A 19872-nucleotide genomic window follows, 5' to 3' on the forward strand; every position below is an offset into this window, starting at 1 on the left:
TTTAGTTAACTCTTCAATTACCTGTAAAAACCTCATTTCATCCCAATACTGCTGCTGAAGTAAGAGCATGTGAGCATCAGGCCCACCTGTAATATCTGGTGTACTTGATCATTGGGATGAGATGGCCTCAATGTCTTCCATCATGGTTGAAGTAGGGAAAAATTTGGGTAAATTTAGAGGGTGGAGTGATAAAATGGCTGGATTTAGCAGGATGGAATCTGGTGGTAAGGCCCTTATGTATAGGGAGACCTCTCAGTGGAGCAGGTAGCTGGTACCTTTTCAAATGGAACAATTGCTCCATGAGCGCTAAGGAGGTTGTTAGGGAAGGGAAAGAAAGTGCCAATTCCAACATTCCCTGCTGGTTGTTGTCTTATTTTCAGAAGATGAAATGCTACCTTACTTACCAGGCTAAAGGTGACCTGGCCTAGCCCATTCAACCACCAGAGAGTAAGCTCTCAGTTTTTAAGCAATGTACTATGAAGGCTGAGGGGCAGTTCATAGTATTGATGTCAGTGCAATTGAAAGGACTCCTTTTAAGGGGATTGGGCACTGACAGGTCACAGACTGTCTCATCACTCATGGCATGATCTCTTACTGGAGGTTCCACTGCATCCTGCTGATGTCAGAACCATGAGATGGGAGATTGAAAGCAGAAGAGAGGAAGAAACTTGGAAACACCCATTGGTGATAACAATAACAACAAACTCAAACTTATTTTGTAAGAGGATTTTTCCTTATTTTCCAAGAGGATTTTTCCTTATTTTCCTAAGAAGAGTTTGATTTTCTCTATTGAAAGAGCAGGGGTAGGCAGGCTTTCATTATCAAGCAGTTGAGCAAGGTTGCATGAGAAGTTCAAACACAAACCTCATGAATTATTTACTGGAGCAATGAATGGCTCCTGAGGATATGATGAAGTCATTGTTAAAGCTCTCTCCACAACCGAGTTTCATAGGTTTGGGGAGCTCTTTGGGGATACACTATAACAGAGTCAGCTAAATCAATTAAAGTCTTCAGACTGGGGACACCCTTTTTTTTCCTTTTGAGTTGGCTGAGATAGTGAAATATTTGCCTCTGGTCCCAAAAAGATGAATTTCTCTTTCAGCTGTTTCCCTGATAGGGTACTGAAAGGGAGGAGGTTAAGTTCCCAAAGGAAATTGGTTTGATAGACTGGTTCTATGAAATTTCCTCACATCCCAAATAACCTGCCACACCAGCTTCTATGACCAGTTTGCCTTGGAGGCAATTAGATCTCTCCTTATGAGTGACCTCTCAGTGGAATGGCTTTAGGTTTATATCTTTCTCACTACACAGCTACACAAGTGTGGCCCAATTAACTGGTGATATTTGATCAGGAGAGTTGTGGCTTTGGCTAGTCAGTGAAAATAAGCACTCTGGGAAGGGGAGGAGCAGTCACTGAGCCCATCACCCTGATAGGTGGGCAAAGTGCAATGACATCCTCTCCTGTAGAAACCTTTGGATGTGACTCTTAAAATAGAGGATTGATAAGAAAGCAATTAATAACTACTCTCCCTCATGGTGCCACATTATGGTGGGCAGAGATCTGAAAGAGACCTCCCCAGTGGCAGTAGTGCACATCACTCTAATGACATAATGTTTGAGCAGGCCAGAAGAATTAATGGTGGAACAGGCCCAAGGTCAGATGGTGACCCATATGAGGAACAAAGTGTGGGAAATCAAAATGTAAAATGTAAAATGCTATTTTGTCTGGTTTACTGATTGATCAATCCAGTATGAGAGAGGTATACACAAATGAACTTAAGTAATTACTGGTCTAGTAATATTCCCCTAAGGAGTGCGGGTCCTAGTAGGTCCTTCCAGTGGGCTAAGTGCTAATATTTATGGATGTCACGTGAGAAAGCCTTGAGGACTGGGACAAAGAGGATCTTCATCTATACTGATTTCTTGGCCAGAAAGCATGGAACCAGACAATCAAAGGCTCTCCTCTTCTGGTATCAGGACTAATAGGAAGAATTTTGCTGATACCTCCCACTGCATAGAATTGTTTGTGGGACATGTCAGCATTAATCAAAGACATCATGTGTTAAACAAAAAGGTGGAATGCTATTCACACTGAAGCATTTCCAGCAGATGGGGTATTGATGTTTCTGATTTGTTCTTGATTATTTTGCCATATTTGACCAAGACACAAAGGAGAACTTCTTCATATCTAGCTTATGATAACAGTTTTGAGTAGAGTAAGTCTGCAACTCACGCTGCCCCACCAATTTCTTTGACTCTTAAAAGCTGTTTTATTACTCTAACTTCAGTGCTAAACCAGGAAATGTTATTGCCAGAGCCCAATTCACCAGTATTGTAGAAATCCACAGATATCCTAAAAGCCTCAGATGCTTGGAGTCTCAATGTACACCACTTTAGTCAGCAAAACCCTTCCCTCCCTCCTCCCAATACCCCATGAAATGGATGACAGATTAGACTTTCAGAAGATTGCTACAGTAATAATAGTAAAAATAACAATAAGTCTCATTATCCTTTGTAGTAATAGTAGTAATAATAGAAAGAGCACTAGTTTTGGAGTCAGGTGACATACATTTGAATCTTGGTTTTACCACTTAGTATCTGTGTGACTTTTTGGCAAATAATTTACCCTAACTGGACATGTTTTTCAATCTGTAAAATGAAGGGGCCTAGAATGACTTTTGGCCCAAGCCTCTTTCATTCCTTGATTCCAGATCAGGAGAAGAGACAACTTTTTCTAGTAGTTTAACTGTCAAATAAAAAAAAAAGTTACAAGATAATTGCTTGCAAGGACAAAAGAGTTCAGTGAAGATTTAAAAATTGACTTTCATTTTTTTTCAAAGGATGGGGGAGACCTGGGTATTTTTGTAAGTTGTTAAGGAAAGATTGAAGGTTAGTTAAAGAAAGAAAATTATCTAAGTGATAAATTCCTGGAGGACCTTGGGATTAAGGGCACAAATAGAGGAATTGGCCTTGTAAGAAGAGCTCCCTTCTTGTCTGAAAATAGAGGAGAAAATGGCAAATGATATACATGGGGTTTTGATATGTGGAGTAGAGGTGAAAGAGGAGCTTATGACTGGTGGCCTCTAGTTTTTCATTATGACTGATGACCTTTATTTTCTCAGTAAAGTAGGAGGTAAAGTCTTATCCTACGAGAGAGCAATAACCTTCCCCTCTGTTCAAGTTAGGATATTTTCCCCCCTCAGAGGTATTTAAAGCAATCCTTGGAACTATATTGGCTCAGGGGACTAAATTTGAATTCAGGCTGTTGATATCACTGCCTGGTTGCCCTAGTAGTACAAAACAACCATGAGGAACTCCGTGGACATTCTGATATTTGGCTGGTGGATTATGCTGGGCAACTCAGGCAAGGGAGCTTTGCTTAGTTGAATTCTTGTCCTTCCATGCTTGTTGTTATTGAATATCCTTTTCTTGCTATGGTAAGTAAGTGACTTCTTATTAACTCTTGAATGTGTTTTTTAGAGTCTCATTTGGTTTCAATATTGAACCTAAATGACCTGAAGATTAGCTTGAGTATGGCCCAGCAAAAAACTGATGGGGAGGGAGTGATTTAGAGGATGTTAGGAGACAAATATAATCTTTCCATTATGGCTATTATTCTCATTCTTCCATTTGGATTATAGATGCTGATGCACTAGCTGCGCAGATCCTTTCTTTACTTCCACTAAAGTTTTTCCCAATCATCGTCATTGGAATTATTGCACTAATCATAGCAGTGGCCATTGGTCTGGGCAGTGAGTACAATTTATTATTTAATAGGTCTTAAAATAATTATTAAAACATTTAAATGTTCATGAGTTTCCTCTTTAGATTAATATTTTGTTGCCATATACAATTAAGTGCTGAAGCAAAATGTCCCGTTGGTAAGATCAATCCGCTATTTCTAAAGCAAATTGTGGGCAAAAACCAAGGCTACGTCACTAAGGAAATTGAAACAGTGAGAAACATTCAAAAGGAGATACTGTAATTGAATAGTGTCAAGTGTGTCAATATTGGCTGGAGTACCCACATACACAAAGAACCCCATTCATTCATTTATCAAGCATTTCTGCTTATTTGAAAAACAAATTGGAGGCAATTTTAGTGAAAATTCATTGTTTCACAGTCTGTCATATAAGGAAAAATATTTGCTCATCAATTGGACTTGCTGAAATAATGATTGGATATGTCAGTTGCCTCTCTGGAGCCACCATTCATTTGCTCCTTGTCCAGAATAAGGGAGGATAAAAGAAAAGCTAGGCTTAATGAGCAAACTATGTTTAGGGCTCCCTCACTAAACTTGCTTAGCCATTTAAGTACTTTTAAGTGCTGGAATTTCCCTTCTCAGATTAAGCTTTCAGATAGCTTCTACTGTGTGAGAGGGAGCTGTATCTCGCCTGTGGTAAGAAATAGAAGCTAAAAGGGACTAGAAAAGATAGAACAGCAGAAAAGAATACAGCTTCTACAAATTTTATTACTAACTTAAACAGATCTGAGCAAGAACTTTCCTATTGTTTTTTTTTAATTGTATTTTGAGCACAGAGATTTGTTTTCCTTGGACTTAAAACTGTAATTTTGTTAACCTTCTGGTATTTTTTTAATCCAATTTCTTTAGTACACTTCAATTGCTCTGGGAAATACAGGTGCAGATCATCCTTTCAGTGTATTGAACTGACAGCAAGGTGTGATGGTGTATACAACTGTAAAGATGGAGAAGATGAATACAGATGTGGTAATTTGATTTATTCTTCTCCTTTATTATTTTTATTGGTATAAGTGATAGGAATTCAATTTGGTTACTCCTTTTCCTTATCTGTAAAAAAGATCATACTCATGTTTTGTCAACAATAAATTAATCAGCAGATATTAAGTGTCTATTTTTTGAGGCCCTGTGCTAGCATAGGAAGGGGGACCTGGGGCCTCAAGGGCACATGTGGTCCTCTAGGTCCTCAAGTGCAGCTCTTTGACTGAATCTAAACTTCACAGAACAAATCCTTCTATTAAGAGAATTTATTCTGTGAGGTTTGGATTCAGTCAGAGGGCTGCACATGAGGACCTAGAGGGCCTTCAAGGACCCAAATTGCCTACCTACCCCTGTGCTAGGCTATGTGAATAATATGAAAAAGTTAAGTTTTGTTCTCTGCCCACAAGAAATTAGTTGAGGAGAACATATATATGTATATATGTACCTATATACATATATATCTATGTATATATATTTATACATGTGTATGTATACACGTACATGCCGCATAAGTGATACAAATGCTACAGGCATACAGAATACTGTGGATTGTAGCATTGAGGAGGGGGGATTCAAACATGGTTATGAATGACCTCTGGATAGTAATAATGAAGAGAAATAAACAATGGAATAATTACAACTAACCTGATAAATAAAAAAGTAGTTTGATTTATAATATTGTCTAATAAAGTCTTGCACATTCATCCTAAAGTTATGTGTCAACTAACCATATTTTTCTGCATATGTTTTTACCAGTCCGTGTGAGTGGCCATAATGCTGTGCTTCAGGTGTTTGTTGCTGCTTCATGGAGAACTATGTGTTCAGATGACTGGAAAGGTCAATATGGACTTATAGCCTGTCAACAATTAGGTTTCTCAAGGTAAATGGGGAAAAAATTACAGTCTATGTGTTGTTTGTTTTGAAGCATTAAGTGCAACAGATCAGAATTTTGAAATGCTATGATATATGGAAATAGTATAAAGTCTTCAAAAGGTTGCAGGTTTTATGAACAGAAAACATGAACATCAATATAAACAAACATATTCTCTCTTCCTTTTTGGCTATGTCTACATGAGACCAGGGGTACCTAGAAGGCTCAATGGATAGAGCTCTAGGGCTAGAGTCAGAAAGACTTGAATTTAAAATCTAACTTCAGACACTTAGTAGCTGAGTGACCCTGGCCCAGTCACTTAACCCTATTTGCCTCAGTTTCTTTATCTATAAAATGATTTGGAGAGGGATATGGCAAAACCACTCCAGTATCTTTGCAAAGAAAACCCCAAAAGTGGACACAAAGCATAGGAAAGTACTGAAAAGAGTAAACCACAACATAAGACCAAAGGAATTTTTTTTTTTTTAAATTAGCTTTTGGGGCAGCAAGATGGTGCAGTGGATAGAGCACCAGCCTTGGAGTCAGGAGGACCTAAATTCAAATCTGGCTTCAGACCAAACACTTGACACTTACTAGCTGTGTGATCCTGGGCAAGTCACATAACCCCAATTGCCTTAAAAAAATAGTTTTTAAGAAGTAGTCATTCAAATCTGTTACTTAATATCATGGAAATAAAGCTATTTCAATGAATTTTTCATTTGTTAACTATATTTTATGTACATATAATGGCATCAAGTAAATGCATTCCCATTTTTATTTCAATTTCCTCTTTCTTTATCATTCCTACTCTTTACCACTTTCATGTTCCTTTGAACCCAATTTCTCCAAGTCTTTTACATCCCTAAAATTGTAGAACCCTCCAACATGGAACTTAAATAAATCTTTGAAGAAAATATTCCCCACTCACCCACCCCAACAGTCTCTCTGCTCTAATACCCACTTTTGCTTCTTGGTTGATAGACTGCTAGCTCCCTTTTCATTATGCTTTCTTTCCCTCATCAGAACTGTTATGTGTCCCAATCCATTAGAGTATTACTGATCTGATTATCATAAGATTATAGATTATAGATCATACTATATGTATTATAAGATACATCTAGAAAAGTGTGGTGGGTGGGACCAACCCAATCCCTGGGGCAAACAATCTACTAAAGATACTGTCTCTCTCAAAAACTGTGACAGGTGAAAGATGAAATGACTCAGGAAACAAAGGTTTGATCTTCTAAGCATAGATATTTATTAAGCAATGTTTGGTAATTGCCTAACAAACTGAACCAGACCACCTCATCTTAGGCCTGGACCCTGAACACAGGGGAATACAGACTTTTATACATTAAAGCAAACACTAGAACATTACATAATCTGATGCCTAATTGGAGGAAATATTAGGAACTCTCCAAATTGGGAGGGAGAGAGTGAGCAGGTGCAATTTCCTGAATTCAGAAAAAAGAGATGTCCCATTTCCCTCAAGTGTCTGTAAATAATCAGAGAAAAGTGGAAACAATAACTGATTGATCAGGATGAAGCCAGTTTCCAGGTAAGAATTATGGGTTGCTTGAGAAATACAATTGTGAGAAAACTCCTTGCATGAGTCTTTGGATCTGACTAGATTTCTGGTCAGCATTACCTAGGTCCTTAGTTAAGAGTCTTTAAACAGCACATAGAGGTGGTCAAGTTTCCTAGACAGGCAGAAGTAGGTTTAAACAATACAGTAAGTTTTCTCCTAGTTCCCACAATTGGATAAATTTTCTCACAAGACAGAATTTGGACTAGACCCATAATTGAATAGAAAGGAACCTGAGCTAGCTCCAGAATTGAGTCACAAGATGGAGTTAGTGTGGTTCACTCAATTCCCACAATTAACCACTTACTGTCCAAATCACCTTAATTCCCTCAGTTGGACATCAAAATCCAAAACCTCAAAGAGGTTAAGAGATTTTGTGTTCAATGTCACACAGGAAATAAGTAAAGGAGACAGTCTAAATCCTATGATTCACACTACACCCCCTTGTTTCATTTTAAGCATGGACCTCCAACCATGAATTAAGATATTCCAGTAGATCATGAGGGCTCATCTAGTAAAGATCTAAATTGTTTGCTACTGTCATGTCCCCATTTACAAAGTTATCTGTGATTCCCTGAATGGAAGGAATTGAAATCTGTAGTAACATCAAAACCTATAGTTTACTCACAGATTTCACTGTCAGTACTCTTAATCTGGGTATCAAAAGGTTTTCAGGAAAAATCAATTCTTTAAAAAGAAAAGATTGTGGATCCTTGTGATAAATAAACCAGTGCTAATGTGTTAATGTATCACATAGCCAGTATAACACGTTATGTATTTGAAAGACTTTCTAGAGTCAATAAGCATTTTAGATACCATAGCAGGCCCCTTTGAATACTTGTTATTCCCACATGCTTCAATTTGACACTGAATTTCTCTTGTAAAACTTCATAAAAAGTTGTATCTATATAACAATATAATGAGATGGCCTATGCCATGTTTTCTCAGTATATGATTTGAGATTATTTACATTCTTTACCTCCTTTTATCTTATTTACTATATATTTTAATACAAACATTTTACCGCTATTGTGGTGAAATTGTGGGAATACGTGAATAAGTTTCCCAGCATAGGCAGGCATGGATGGATTTAATCTATCATGCTGGAAAGAACATCCAAATGGATGAGATTTCAGATCCAATTTAGTATTTAATCTAAATTTAGATAATTATTATTTTATATCATTTAAATTTTTCCTTAGATTCATCCCTTTCCTTCCCAAAAAAGCCATCCCATATAATAAAGAATATTTAAAAATAAGCTTTTGTTAATATCTTTTGCTTTTTTATTGTCTAAATTTCACCACTTCTTCCTCACTATCCCCCATCTTACAGAGAACCATTTCATAACAACAAAAAATATTTTTTAAAAAGAAAGAAAAAGAGGAAGAAAAGGGAACAAAATCAATGCTTCCAAAAATCTGAAAATATATGCAATGTTCTACAACCATTAGATCTCCCACTTCTGCAAAAGAGTGGATAGAGAGGTGTCTTTTCTAATCTATTTTTGGGACACTGCTTATTCCTTTTAATTTTGCAGCATTTACTTTTTATTATATTGTGTTGATTGTTCTTTCCATTTATATTGTTGTTTTCATTGTGCATACTGTTTTCTTCTCTCTGCTAACTTCACTCTGTATCAATCCATGCACATGTTTCTGTGCTTCTCTGTATTAATCATATTCACTGTTCTTAAAGCACAGAAATATTCCATTGCATTCACCTGTCATGATTTGTTTTACCCTTATTCAGTCAAAGTACAAAAGTGTTGCTATAAATACTTCGGTGTATAAGGAAACTCTCTTTATTAATGACATCCTTGATATATCTAGGAGAAAAATTTCAGAGTCAAACACTAGGAACATTTTACATACCCATCTATTTATAATTTATTTTTTATTTACGAAATTCCAAACTGCCTTCTAAAATGGTTGTGCCTATATTCCCAAAACTCCTTCAGTATTGACTATCCCCACCTTTTGTCATCTTTGCCAATGTGCTATGTGTGAGATGAAATTTTGGGTTGTTTTGATTTGAATTTCTCTTGTTATTAGTAATTTGGGCCATTTTAAAGTGTTGTTATAAATCATTTGAATTCTTTTGGGAACTGTTTAATCACATCCTTTGACCACTTATATACTGGGAAATGGTTTTTGGTGATAGATAGATAGATCTGTTGGTTGTTTGAATAGCTTTGATATCAAACAAGGGTTTGGTAACAGAGGTACAAATTTGATACAAATTTTTCCCCTTTTGAAATCTTCTTTACTTAACCTAGAAGCACTGATTTTGTTTGTGAAGTTTTTCTATTTTAAGATATCAAAATCATGTATTTTATCTTTTGTAATTCCTTCTCTCCCTTGTTTGGTTAAGAAAACATCTCCTACCCATAGCAGTAGAGGTCTATGATCTCCTTCTTTCCTAATTATTTATGGCATGATCGTTAGTATTCAGGTCAAATATCCATTTTCAAGTTATTGTGGAGTATGGTATAAAAAGTTGGTCAGATTGATTTCCACTTTTTCTAGTAGTGTTTTATCAAATAGAGAACTCATTCAAAAGTAATTTTTCAGTTTTTCAGTTTTATCAAACATTTAGTTATTGAGTTCTGTTATTTCTAAATCCCTTGTCTAGTCTATTCTATTGATCTACTTCTCTATTTTTTTAAACCAATACCAAATTGTTCTAATGATTACTATTTTGTACATAATTTAGTGTCTGCAAGTGCTTTTGCTCCTTCATTACTACCATTTGTCATTTTTTCTCATGATATTCTAGATCTTCTGTTCCTCAATTATTTTATTGAGCAGCATAAAGTATAAATTTGATCATTTGACTGGTGTAGTATTAAAACTGCAAATTAACCTTGATAATATTGTCTTTTTTGTTATACTGGCACACCCTTACCATAAAAGCATTGTATAGTCCTCCTACAACTTAGGTTGTTCTTAATTTCTTTAAGGAGTACTTTGTAACTGCTTTGTTAGAGTGACCCACAAATATTTTATGTACTTTATAGTTATTTGGAATGAGATTTCCCCTTCTATTATTGTCTCTTGGATTTCATTGTTATATAGAAAAACTTGATTTTTTTTTTAGTTTGCAATGTTGTTGAAGCTATTACTTATCTCAGTTGTCTCTTTGCTGATTCCCTTGTGTTTTCTAATATCATATTACCAGAATGTAGGTATTGCTTTTTTTTCTTTTTTGCCTATATTTCTGCATTTATTTTTTTCTCTTATCTTTTTTGTTTGTTTCATTGTTGTCATTTCTTTTACTTTTCTATTATTTTTAGAATGATTTCAAATAATAGTAGGGAGAATTTGCGTCATTGCTTTACTATTGTATATATTGGAAAAGTTTCTAGTGTATCCTCATTGCATATGTTTCATGCTTTTAGTTTTAGATAGACATTTTTTACTTTACTAAAAAACATCCCTCTATGCTTATATTTTGAAAGTTTTTTTTAAACAAAAGAATATTTTACTTTGTCAACTGTTTTGTAAAAGTGCTTTTAAAAAATCTATTGAGATAATCATGTGGTTTGGGATTGTTTTAAAAATACGATTAATTAAATTGTTGATTGTTGAACCATATTTGTATCTCAGGCATAAGTCAAACTTGGTCATAATAATAGTTAGCATTTACACAGTAATTAAAGGTTTGTAAATTGCTTTACATATGTTAACTCATTTGCTACTCAGACCTACCATGGCAGGTAGGTGTTATTATTATCTCCATTTTACAGATGAAGAAAGTAAGGCATTTAAAGGTTAAGTGACTTGCCCAGGATTACACAGCTAGCAAATGTTTGAGGCAGGATTCAAACTTAAAGTTTTTTTGATTTTATGTCCTGAATTCTATTCACTGAGCTATCTAGCTTTAATAATTTTTTGAATTGATTACTATTATCTTTCTGACACTTTATTTAAAAATTTGAATTAGTCTGCAGTCCTCTTTGGTCTTCTCTGATTAGAGTATCTCATATTCTGATATTGTTCTTTCTGTAAACAGCTAGTTGGTGCAATGGATAGAATGTTGCATTTGAAGTCAGGAGGAAGGTTTGAATTCTCTTTTTAACTTTGTATCTTTGAGCAAGTCACTTCTTCAGACTCGTTCTCAATCTATAAAGTAGATTGAATAGCTACTTATTTACTACTTATTTTTCTTCACCACAAAATACATATTAAAAGCACGTATTGACAAGTAAGTTATGTAACAATAAATTACAACTCCTGTTATATGCTCCCTTTGAGATCAATAATTAAAACATGATGCACTTTGTAAGAATATTGTTTGAGAAACTCATTCATGGTCTTTATGACATTGTTTAACTTCTCTGAAAAGTTTTTTTCAGAGATCACTCCTTACTGGGCAACCAGTACTCGGACCCAGGAGTCTCTTGAAATTACACAATTGCCAACAAGGCTAGAAAAACTAATTTCATTATGGCTGCTCAGTTACTTACGCTCAGGGAAAGAAACACAGAACAGAAGAGTCAGCCAGAAAAACCTGTATAGTTGCCTTGGCTTTCTAGTTGGGAAGAACATAACGACTAGGACCAGGGCCATGAATTATAAATGGGACCTGTTACCTGAAATAGGACATAATCACCACAAAAGTATATAACTCTTCACACACACACACACACACACACACACACACACACACGCACATGGGGGAGAGAACAACTGAATTTTCTAGTTAAGGGTCTAGATAAAAAAATTGACAGCAATATTTTACAAATTTCCCTTTTTTATGATGAACTTAATATGTACAAACATAAATATTTCAATGTATAAAGAAAAAAGATAAAAGGAAATTGAATATGAAATTGTTAACTTCTGTTACGTATAGTTTTTTTCCCTATGTACAAGTACATCATTTTTATAAAAATAAAATTTAACATGGTAGCTATAAATCTAGTCAGATTGTGTGCAATTCTAATATTTATTTTTACTCCTCTGGTTTATTTCTTAATGATTTATTGACATTCTTTTCTTTCTTTTTCTTAGTATCATTCACTGTATCATGTTCCCCCTCTCCCCACCCCAACCTTGTCCTCTGAAGAAAAAATAAGAGCCCTTCCTTGTAAAGTATAAATATAGATGTGAAAATAAAGGAAAAATAAAATAAAAGGAAAAAGATTATTAAGGCATTTTTAAAACATAAGGCAGGGAATAGATGAAATTTTAGAAGAAAACAAATAAGCAGGACAATTTTGAAAACTGCTTATTGAATTTATTATGTTGTTAAAAAGGAAAAACGAACTGTATGGAGTAAAGATTTGTGGTTTCAAATATTGTATCTATTTTGTATATGTAAATACTTTTTTATTTTAGTAAGTCTGAATTTAAAAATAAAAAAGTTGAATCAATATTCATTAAATATTTTGGTCTATATTTTTTCTTTCTTTGATTTACCTCATACAGATATTGGACCAATGGAAAGAGTTTGGTAGGATCTCTTCCTTTCCTGTTTTGCAAACTATGTGATATTTGAATCAATTGTTATTTGAGTATTTCATAGAATTCACTTATACAACCACCTGGTCTTCTTTTGTTTTCATTTCAAAAGTTCTTTTAATGACTTGTTAAATTTCTTTTCCTGAGTTTGCATTATTTCAATTCTCTGTTTCTTGCTTTGTTTGTCTGTTATATTTCTGTAACTATTCTTTTACTTTAGCAGTTTTATTTAAATGTAGTTGAGCAAAATTATTTCTAAAAATTGCATTATTTTCATTTCTTGTTAACTCTCCCTTTTCACTTTTTTTTTTACTGGCTTTTTGATTTCCTCTTTTTAAAATCAGGTTAGCTAATGGTTGATTTGCTTTTTTTTTTTAAACCAGCTCTTACTTTTGTTGATTCAATTTAAAAAAAATTTTGTTTTTTTCTTTAATTTGCAGAATTTCTAATTTTGTGTTTGATTTAGATTTCTATTTTGTTGCTTTTCAACTTTTTGTTGTATGGTCATTTTTTTTGATTTGTACTTTATTTTATTAATCAAAATATTTAAGGACATATATTTTTCCTGAGATGTGCCTCAGCTGCATCCCAAAAGGTCTTTTTTGTTTGTTTGTTTCATTGTTGTCATTTCTTAAATAAATTATCTTCAATTTGTTCTTTGACTTGTTTAGGATTAAATTACTTAATATCCATTTAAATTTGAATACTTTCTTCAATGATCCTTTAATTATAATAATTTTTGCTTAGGTTGTCAGTAAAGGATATTTCTATTTTTTTTTCTACATTTGTTTATGAAGTTTTTTTGCACTAACACACAGTTATGTTTTTTTTTTTTCTGTTTGCTGGTTAGTTTGGTTCTTAGGTTGCCATGTCAGGCTAGGAAATATTAAAGTTATTTGCAATTCCTCCTTAGTAATTGCCCAAAATCTGTCATATCCAACTTTTCTAAACTTCTACTTGTGTTCTTAATTGCATCCTTATTTATTTTTTGTCATATTTATCTATGTCTAAAAGAGGCCTATCAAAGTCTCCAACTATATAGTTTTTCTGCTTATTTCCCCCTGTAAATCCTTTTTTTTCTTTAAATTTCTTTTGAATTTCTATTGATATGCCATACTAGTGCATATGTATTAAGTAGGGAGATAAAGAGGTACTGGGTCTGTGATTTCATTGATATAGGGAACTTCCAGGTGAGGAAACTCTCTCTACCAGTGCAGGTTGGTAACTTGTCTTCAGGTTATATAGCAGAAGTTCTTAACCTAGGCTATCTAAACTTGTTTATATATATATATATATACATATATATATATATATATATGCAGTATAATAAATTTCTTTTGTAATCCTTTTATTTTATTTCATGCATCTAGAAATATTTTTCTGAGAAGGGGTCTATAGGCTTTACCAGACTGCTAAAGGCATTTGTGACACAAAAATTTAAAAACTTGAGGCCTAGAGATTTGCCCGGATGCCTGAAGGGCTAAGTGACATGTTTAGGGTTACAGAGCCAGTATGTATCAAAAGGAAGACATTGGTCTAGGTTTTCCTAGCTCCACGAACAGCTCTCTATCCATTGTGCCATTCTGCTTCTTATATAGTAAGTAATGATATTATTTAATTATCCCTGGTGTTTGTAAACATAATACAATTTTCCTGCTTATCTCTTTAAACTATATTTGTTTTTACCATTGCAATGTCTCAGACTCATATGTCTACCTTGAGTTTTTAAATTTTATTTTGCCTGAAGCCTAATCAATTCTGTTTGAGCCCTCATTTTAACCTTGTACAGACATCTATGAGGAATACCTTAATCCAAAATTAATAGCTTGCACTTTTCTTCATCCATATAGGCCCGACTCATAAAAGATGATAAAAAATAGTTAATCCCCCCCAGCAACTTTGATAGTGTTCTAATGAGTTGAGGTCAAATTTATCTGAGTTCTAAAAATAAATATAATAGTAATGATAGTGGTTTATACGTCACATTTGTTTGCAGTTATATAAGTTCACGCACCATGAGGGTAGAGGCAGTTGAAGAGGAGTTGCAAGAGGAATTTGTTTCCATCAATCATCTTATACCAGAAAATAAGGTGACTTCTTTACACCATGCAGTATATGTAAGGTAAGTTCATAATTTCATTGTGTATGCAATTCCTCCATCAACACAGAATGAAATTTCTCCATGCCCCAACAAATAGCCTTCATGACTTGCTGAATCCTTTCCTCTACCCACATACCCCCAAATATGTCATTTGACATCTGTCTTTTGTGAAGTGGAATTCTGATGACAGACATGCCTTTCCAGCTTTATTGGATTTATCAGACCTTGTGGTAGCCTTCAAGGACCCAGGATAATGAGGAGGAGTTGGACGTTAGCATAATTAAGAAATACATGATAATACTGTCTCAAAAGTAAAGAAATCCAAAGAAATTTAGGTTCCAATTTGGATAATATTGAATATATTCACAAAACCATAGATCTCTTGATTTAATTCATTCCCTCCTGAATGTCCTAGCTGCTCACATATTGCTGGAAGATTCAGGAACTCAGATTAGAAGTTATCTGTGTGGCTGAAGCCTAGATCACATTATTTAAGCTGGCTCTACTCATTCTGGATCGGTTTCCTGAAATTACTTTGCATTTTGTTTCACAACCTATAACAATAAACACTAGTGATTCTCATTGCTTTTCTTACTAAGGATGAATAAAAAATTCAGGAATATATCTCACCTTGTTTTAAATCATTTGTATTAGCCTTGTTACAGACAACTCGTTAGATTTATACACCTGTCCTCACTAGCCTTAGGCTTCTGGTATTGTGGATGAGAATAATTCTCAAAGGGCAACAATCTCAGATGTATGGATGATTCCCCTCTGATGGCAGAAAATGAAGAGGAATTATGAAGTCTCTTGATGATGGTGAAAGAGGATAGTGTAAAAGCTGGTTTGAAGCTTAACATAAAAAACCCTAAGATCTTGGCAACTGATCCCATCATTTACTGGCAAACAGAGGGAGAAGAAATAGAAGCAGTTTCAAATTTTATATTCTTGGACTCAAATAGTGTTTAAACTGCAAATAGTGACTGCAGCCATGAAATTAAAAGACACTTCCTCCTTGGAAGAAAGTTATGGCAAACCAGGACAGCATACTAAAAAGCAGAGACATAACCTTGTTGACAAAGGTCTGTATAACCAAAGCTATCTTTTTTCCAGTAGCAATGTATGGCTGTGAAAGTTGAACTATAAGGAAAGCTGAGCACCTTAGAATTGATGGTTTTAAGCTGTAGTACTGGAGAATTGATGCTTTCAAATTGTGGTGCTGGATTCTTTTCAGAGTCCCTTGGACAGTAAGGAGATCAAATCAATCAATACTTACAGAAATTAATTCTGAGTATTCACTGGAAGGTCAAATACAGAAGCTGAAATTTAAATACTTTGGCCACATAATGAGAAGACAAGACTCACTGGAAAAGACCCTGATATTGGGAAAGGTTGAAGGCAAAAGAAAAAGGGGATGGTAGAGGATAAGATAGTGTTATGGAAACAATGAACATGAACTTGGAAAGACTTTGAGAGATAGAAGAGGACAAAGGGGCCTGGTGTATTATGGTGCTATTAAGAGTCAGATACACCTGAACAACAACAATGAGAGAAAAACATGCCTTGAAAAAAAAGATACTTTTTAGGAAATATTTCATCTTCAGGATCCTGAGATCCAATTCTAATAGATTCAATAAGTAATTTTTATCTTTATGTTGGAGTAAAATGCAAATACTTTCACATCTGTTTCTCACTTTATAAGAATACATTTTTCCTGTCTCAATATAAACAGTACTAAATAATTACAGTTTACATCTATTATGCTTTTCAAATCACAAAGTAGTTTCTTCACAACAATCACATGAAGCAGCATCATCTAGTGACAAGATCATAGACCTGAAATCAGGAAGACCTTGGTTCAAATCTCACTTTGGATAATTAATAGCTATATGACCCTTGCCAAATCACTTAGCAGGCGTCATAACACCTTGGACCTTAATTTCCTCATCTATAAAATGAATAGATTGGACTTGCTGGCCTCTAAGACTCCTTCCAGTTCTAAATCCATGATCCTATGAACCTTGTGACATGATAGTGCAAGCATGGCATAGAAGTGACTTGCTCATTGTCACACAGCTCATATGCAGAATATTTGGTAATAAGAAGCATATCTTTTTATTATTCAAAATCTGGTATCTTTCCCACTATGTCTCTTTGTCTCTTAAAAAGAATTTTGTACAGTTTAGGGAACAATCACACAATGTCTATCTAGGGCTCAAATCCAAGAAAATTATGTGCAGAATAATCAGAAATGTTTGCGTTATGCCAGTGTTTGTTTAAGAGGCCTATCTTATTTATCTTTATTACATAGAAAAGGTACTGTATGTAAATCTTACAAATAATGTGGTATATAATATGTATTTGTTTTTTTATGATTCATTTCTTTCAAAATCTCTTCTTCCCACCATAACAATAGCTATGTTACCTGAATTCATTCCTCAATGATTAAGATACTCCCGTTGCATTATACCCTTACCATTGGGGCATATGGGGTGCTTAGGGACGACTAGCATCTCTGGTGTATGGGATTGCTGAACCCTTTTCAGGGTTACTCATTCACCTTTGGTGTCCACCTGGCACTCAACTCTCGCCTATGACTCCAAAAAGCTGTAGCATGTGCAGGGGCCACACCCCAGTAAAACCATCTCAGTAGATGAGCTACATCAGGTTGAGGGTAACTGACAGCTCTTAAACACTTTGGTGATTTAGGAGGGTGTCGACCATAAGCACGTGAAAACTTCCCCTCTTCAGAATGAGTGAATGAGAACAATTCATTCCAATGGCCATGAAGGCAGCCAATGCAGGCACCATGGAGCACTTAGAGCTTGATCAGTTATCTAACATGCCAAAGTCAATAACTGCATCCCAGGCCATTGCCAGTCATCCTGACTTTTGTCTTGTGACTGGACTTCAATGACTGTGGAAGAGAGAGTGAAGCTGATGACTTTGTGCAACTTTACCTCACTGAAATCCAATTCATGCAAGAGTTAAGGCATCACCCTGTGATGTCACTGGTCCTCGTAGAAACAAAGGACAAAGAACCTTTATCATCCCAGTGATTTTCAAATCTTTGCTGTCATTGTTCAAATCTAATTTTTCATTCCCCCACTGATCAATCTCTTGTTCCCATCTCCCACAACCCAACTTCCCCAATATCCCAATCTAAAGCTATCTAAACCTTTTGCTATGTTTTTTTTTTCCTTTCTCAATTCTTTCCATTTTCTTGCACTCATTAAGTCCTGTTTCTCTCTTAAAGACATAGAATCTTTGGTCACTCTTTCTAGTACTGGTTGCACTTTCTCTCATACCCTCAACTCACTAGTCATGATGGGGAAGGCAAAATACTCCTCACTCTTCATTGTCCTCTTAAAGCTTTCCCTCTACCACTATGTGACTTCCTTTGCGATTCATTAATTTCATATTTATAATCCAATCAAGGTTCTAGTAGTTATTATCTACAGTCTTTACCTCGATGTATTCAGTGACTGACTCAATCTCTTCCCTAACTTTTGCCCTCCTACTAAAGGATTCCAACATGCATATTTTTACTCCAAACAGCTTAAACTTCTAGTTTCTTTTCTTACTCATTTCTCATGATCTACTCATCCACTCTATGACAGCTTATCACAGAATTGGTCATACCCTTGATCTTGCCATCACACATGAGTTCCATTAGCATAGGCACAAACTCTGAAATTCACTTATATGATCAAAATCTGTTGTCATTCCACCTTTCTCTCTGCCTTGCAACCCCAAACCCTATTCTTCATCCTCTCTATGACCTCTGATGCCTCCATCTCTCAGTTTTTTCCCAACTTATTGCCCCATGCAATGTCTATACACTCCATCCTTCCCCATCTTGAATTCTTGGTAACCAGTTTACTTTTTTTTTTTGGCTAGGCAATGAGGTTAAGTGACTTGCCAAGGGCCGCACAGCTAGTAAGTGTTATGTGTCTGAGGCCATATTTGAACTCAGGTCCTCCTGCAGGCAGGGTTAGTGCTCTATCCACTGTGCCACCTAGCTGCCCCAACCAGTTTACTTTTAAAAAAATATATTTATTGTTTAACATTCATTTTTTAAAAAATTGAGTTCTAAATCTTTTTCTTACCTCCAGCCCCTCCTTCACTCATTGAGAAGCCAAGTAATATGATACTCATTATACAAATGTAGTCATCAAAAGATATTTCCATATTAGCCATGTTGCAAAAACAAAAAAGCAAGAAAGATAAAGAAAATGAAAAAAATTCCTCAATTTGTAATCATATTTCATCAATTCTCTCTCTGTATGTAGATAAGATTTTTCATCATGTTCCTTTGGAATTGTCTTGGAACATTACATTGATCAAACTATATAAGTCTTTCACAATTGATCATCATTACTCACCATCTTGGCTCTGCCCCAGTATATATGATTATTCCCAGATTTCTCTGAACCTATCACCCTCATAATTTCTTATAATACAATAGTATTACATCATAGTCACATACAATATCTTGTTCAGTCATCCCCCAATTGATGGGCATCCCCTCAATTTCTAATTTTTTGACACCACAAAAAGAGCTACTATAAAATTTTTTTGTACATATATATCCTTTTCCATTTCCTCTAACCTCTTTGAGATACAGATATATTAGTGTATTGCTGAATCAAAGAATGTGTAGTTTTATATCCCTTTGGGCATAGTTCCAAATTGTTCTTCAGAATGGTTGAACCAGTTCACAACTCCACCAACAGTGCCTATTTTTTCATGTCCCCTTCAGCATTTGTCCTTTTCCTTTTCTATCATGTTAGCCAATTTGATAGGTGTAAGGCAGTATCTCAGAGTGGTTTTAATTTGCATTTCAGTAATTACTAGTGTTTTAGGAAATATTTTCATATTACCATTGATAGCTTAGAATTTTTCCTTTGAAAGCTACCTTTCCATAGCCTTTGACCATTTGTCAATTATAGAATTACCCATTTCTATAAATTTGGCTCAGTTCCCTATATATTTGAGAAATTCAATCTTTATTTGAGAAACTTGCTGAAAATTCCCCTACCCCCCACTTCAATTTCCTGCATTTCTTCTAATTTTAGCTGTATTGGTTTTGTTTATGCAAAAACCTCT

At 34.9% G+C, this 19872-nt stretch overlaps 1 protein-coding gene across 3 annotated transcripts in view; it reads left to right on the plus strand.

The window, feature by feature from the left end:
- The window catches only part of TMPRSS3 (transmembrane serine protease 3), an 87195-nt gene that overhangs the window by 28642 nt on the left and 38681 nt on the right, over nucleotides 1-19872 (plus strand). For all 3 annotated transcript variants that reach the window (XM_027843598.1, XM_027843596.1, XM_027843597.1), the window contains 4 exons: nucleotides 3642-3752; nucleotides 4613-4729; nucleotides 5498-5621; nucleotides 14659-14784. In XM_027843598.1, the coding sequence (XP_027699399.1) occupies nucleotides 3642-3752; nucleotides 4613-4729; nucleotides 5498-5621; nucleotides 14659-14784 (478 nt within the window). The remainder of the gene's footprint in view (nucleotides 1-3641; nucleotides 3753-4612; nucleotides 4730-5497; nucleotides 5622-14658; nucleotides 14785-19872) is intronic.

This window comes from Vombatus ursinus, unplaced genomic scaffold (genome assembly GCF_900497805.2).
Source record: "Vombatus ursinus unplaced genomic scaffold, bare-nosed wombat genome assembly UNPS02014924.1, whole genome shotgun sequence".
NCBI lineage: Eukaryota > Metazoa > Chordata > Mammalia > Diprotodontia > Vombatidae > Vombatus > Vombatus ursinus.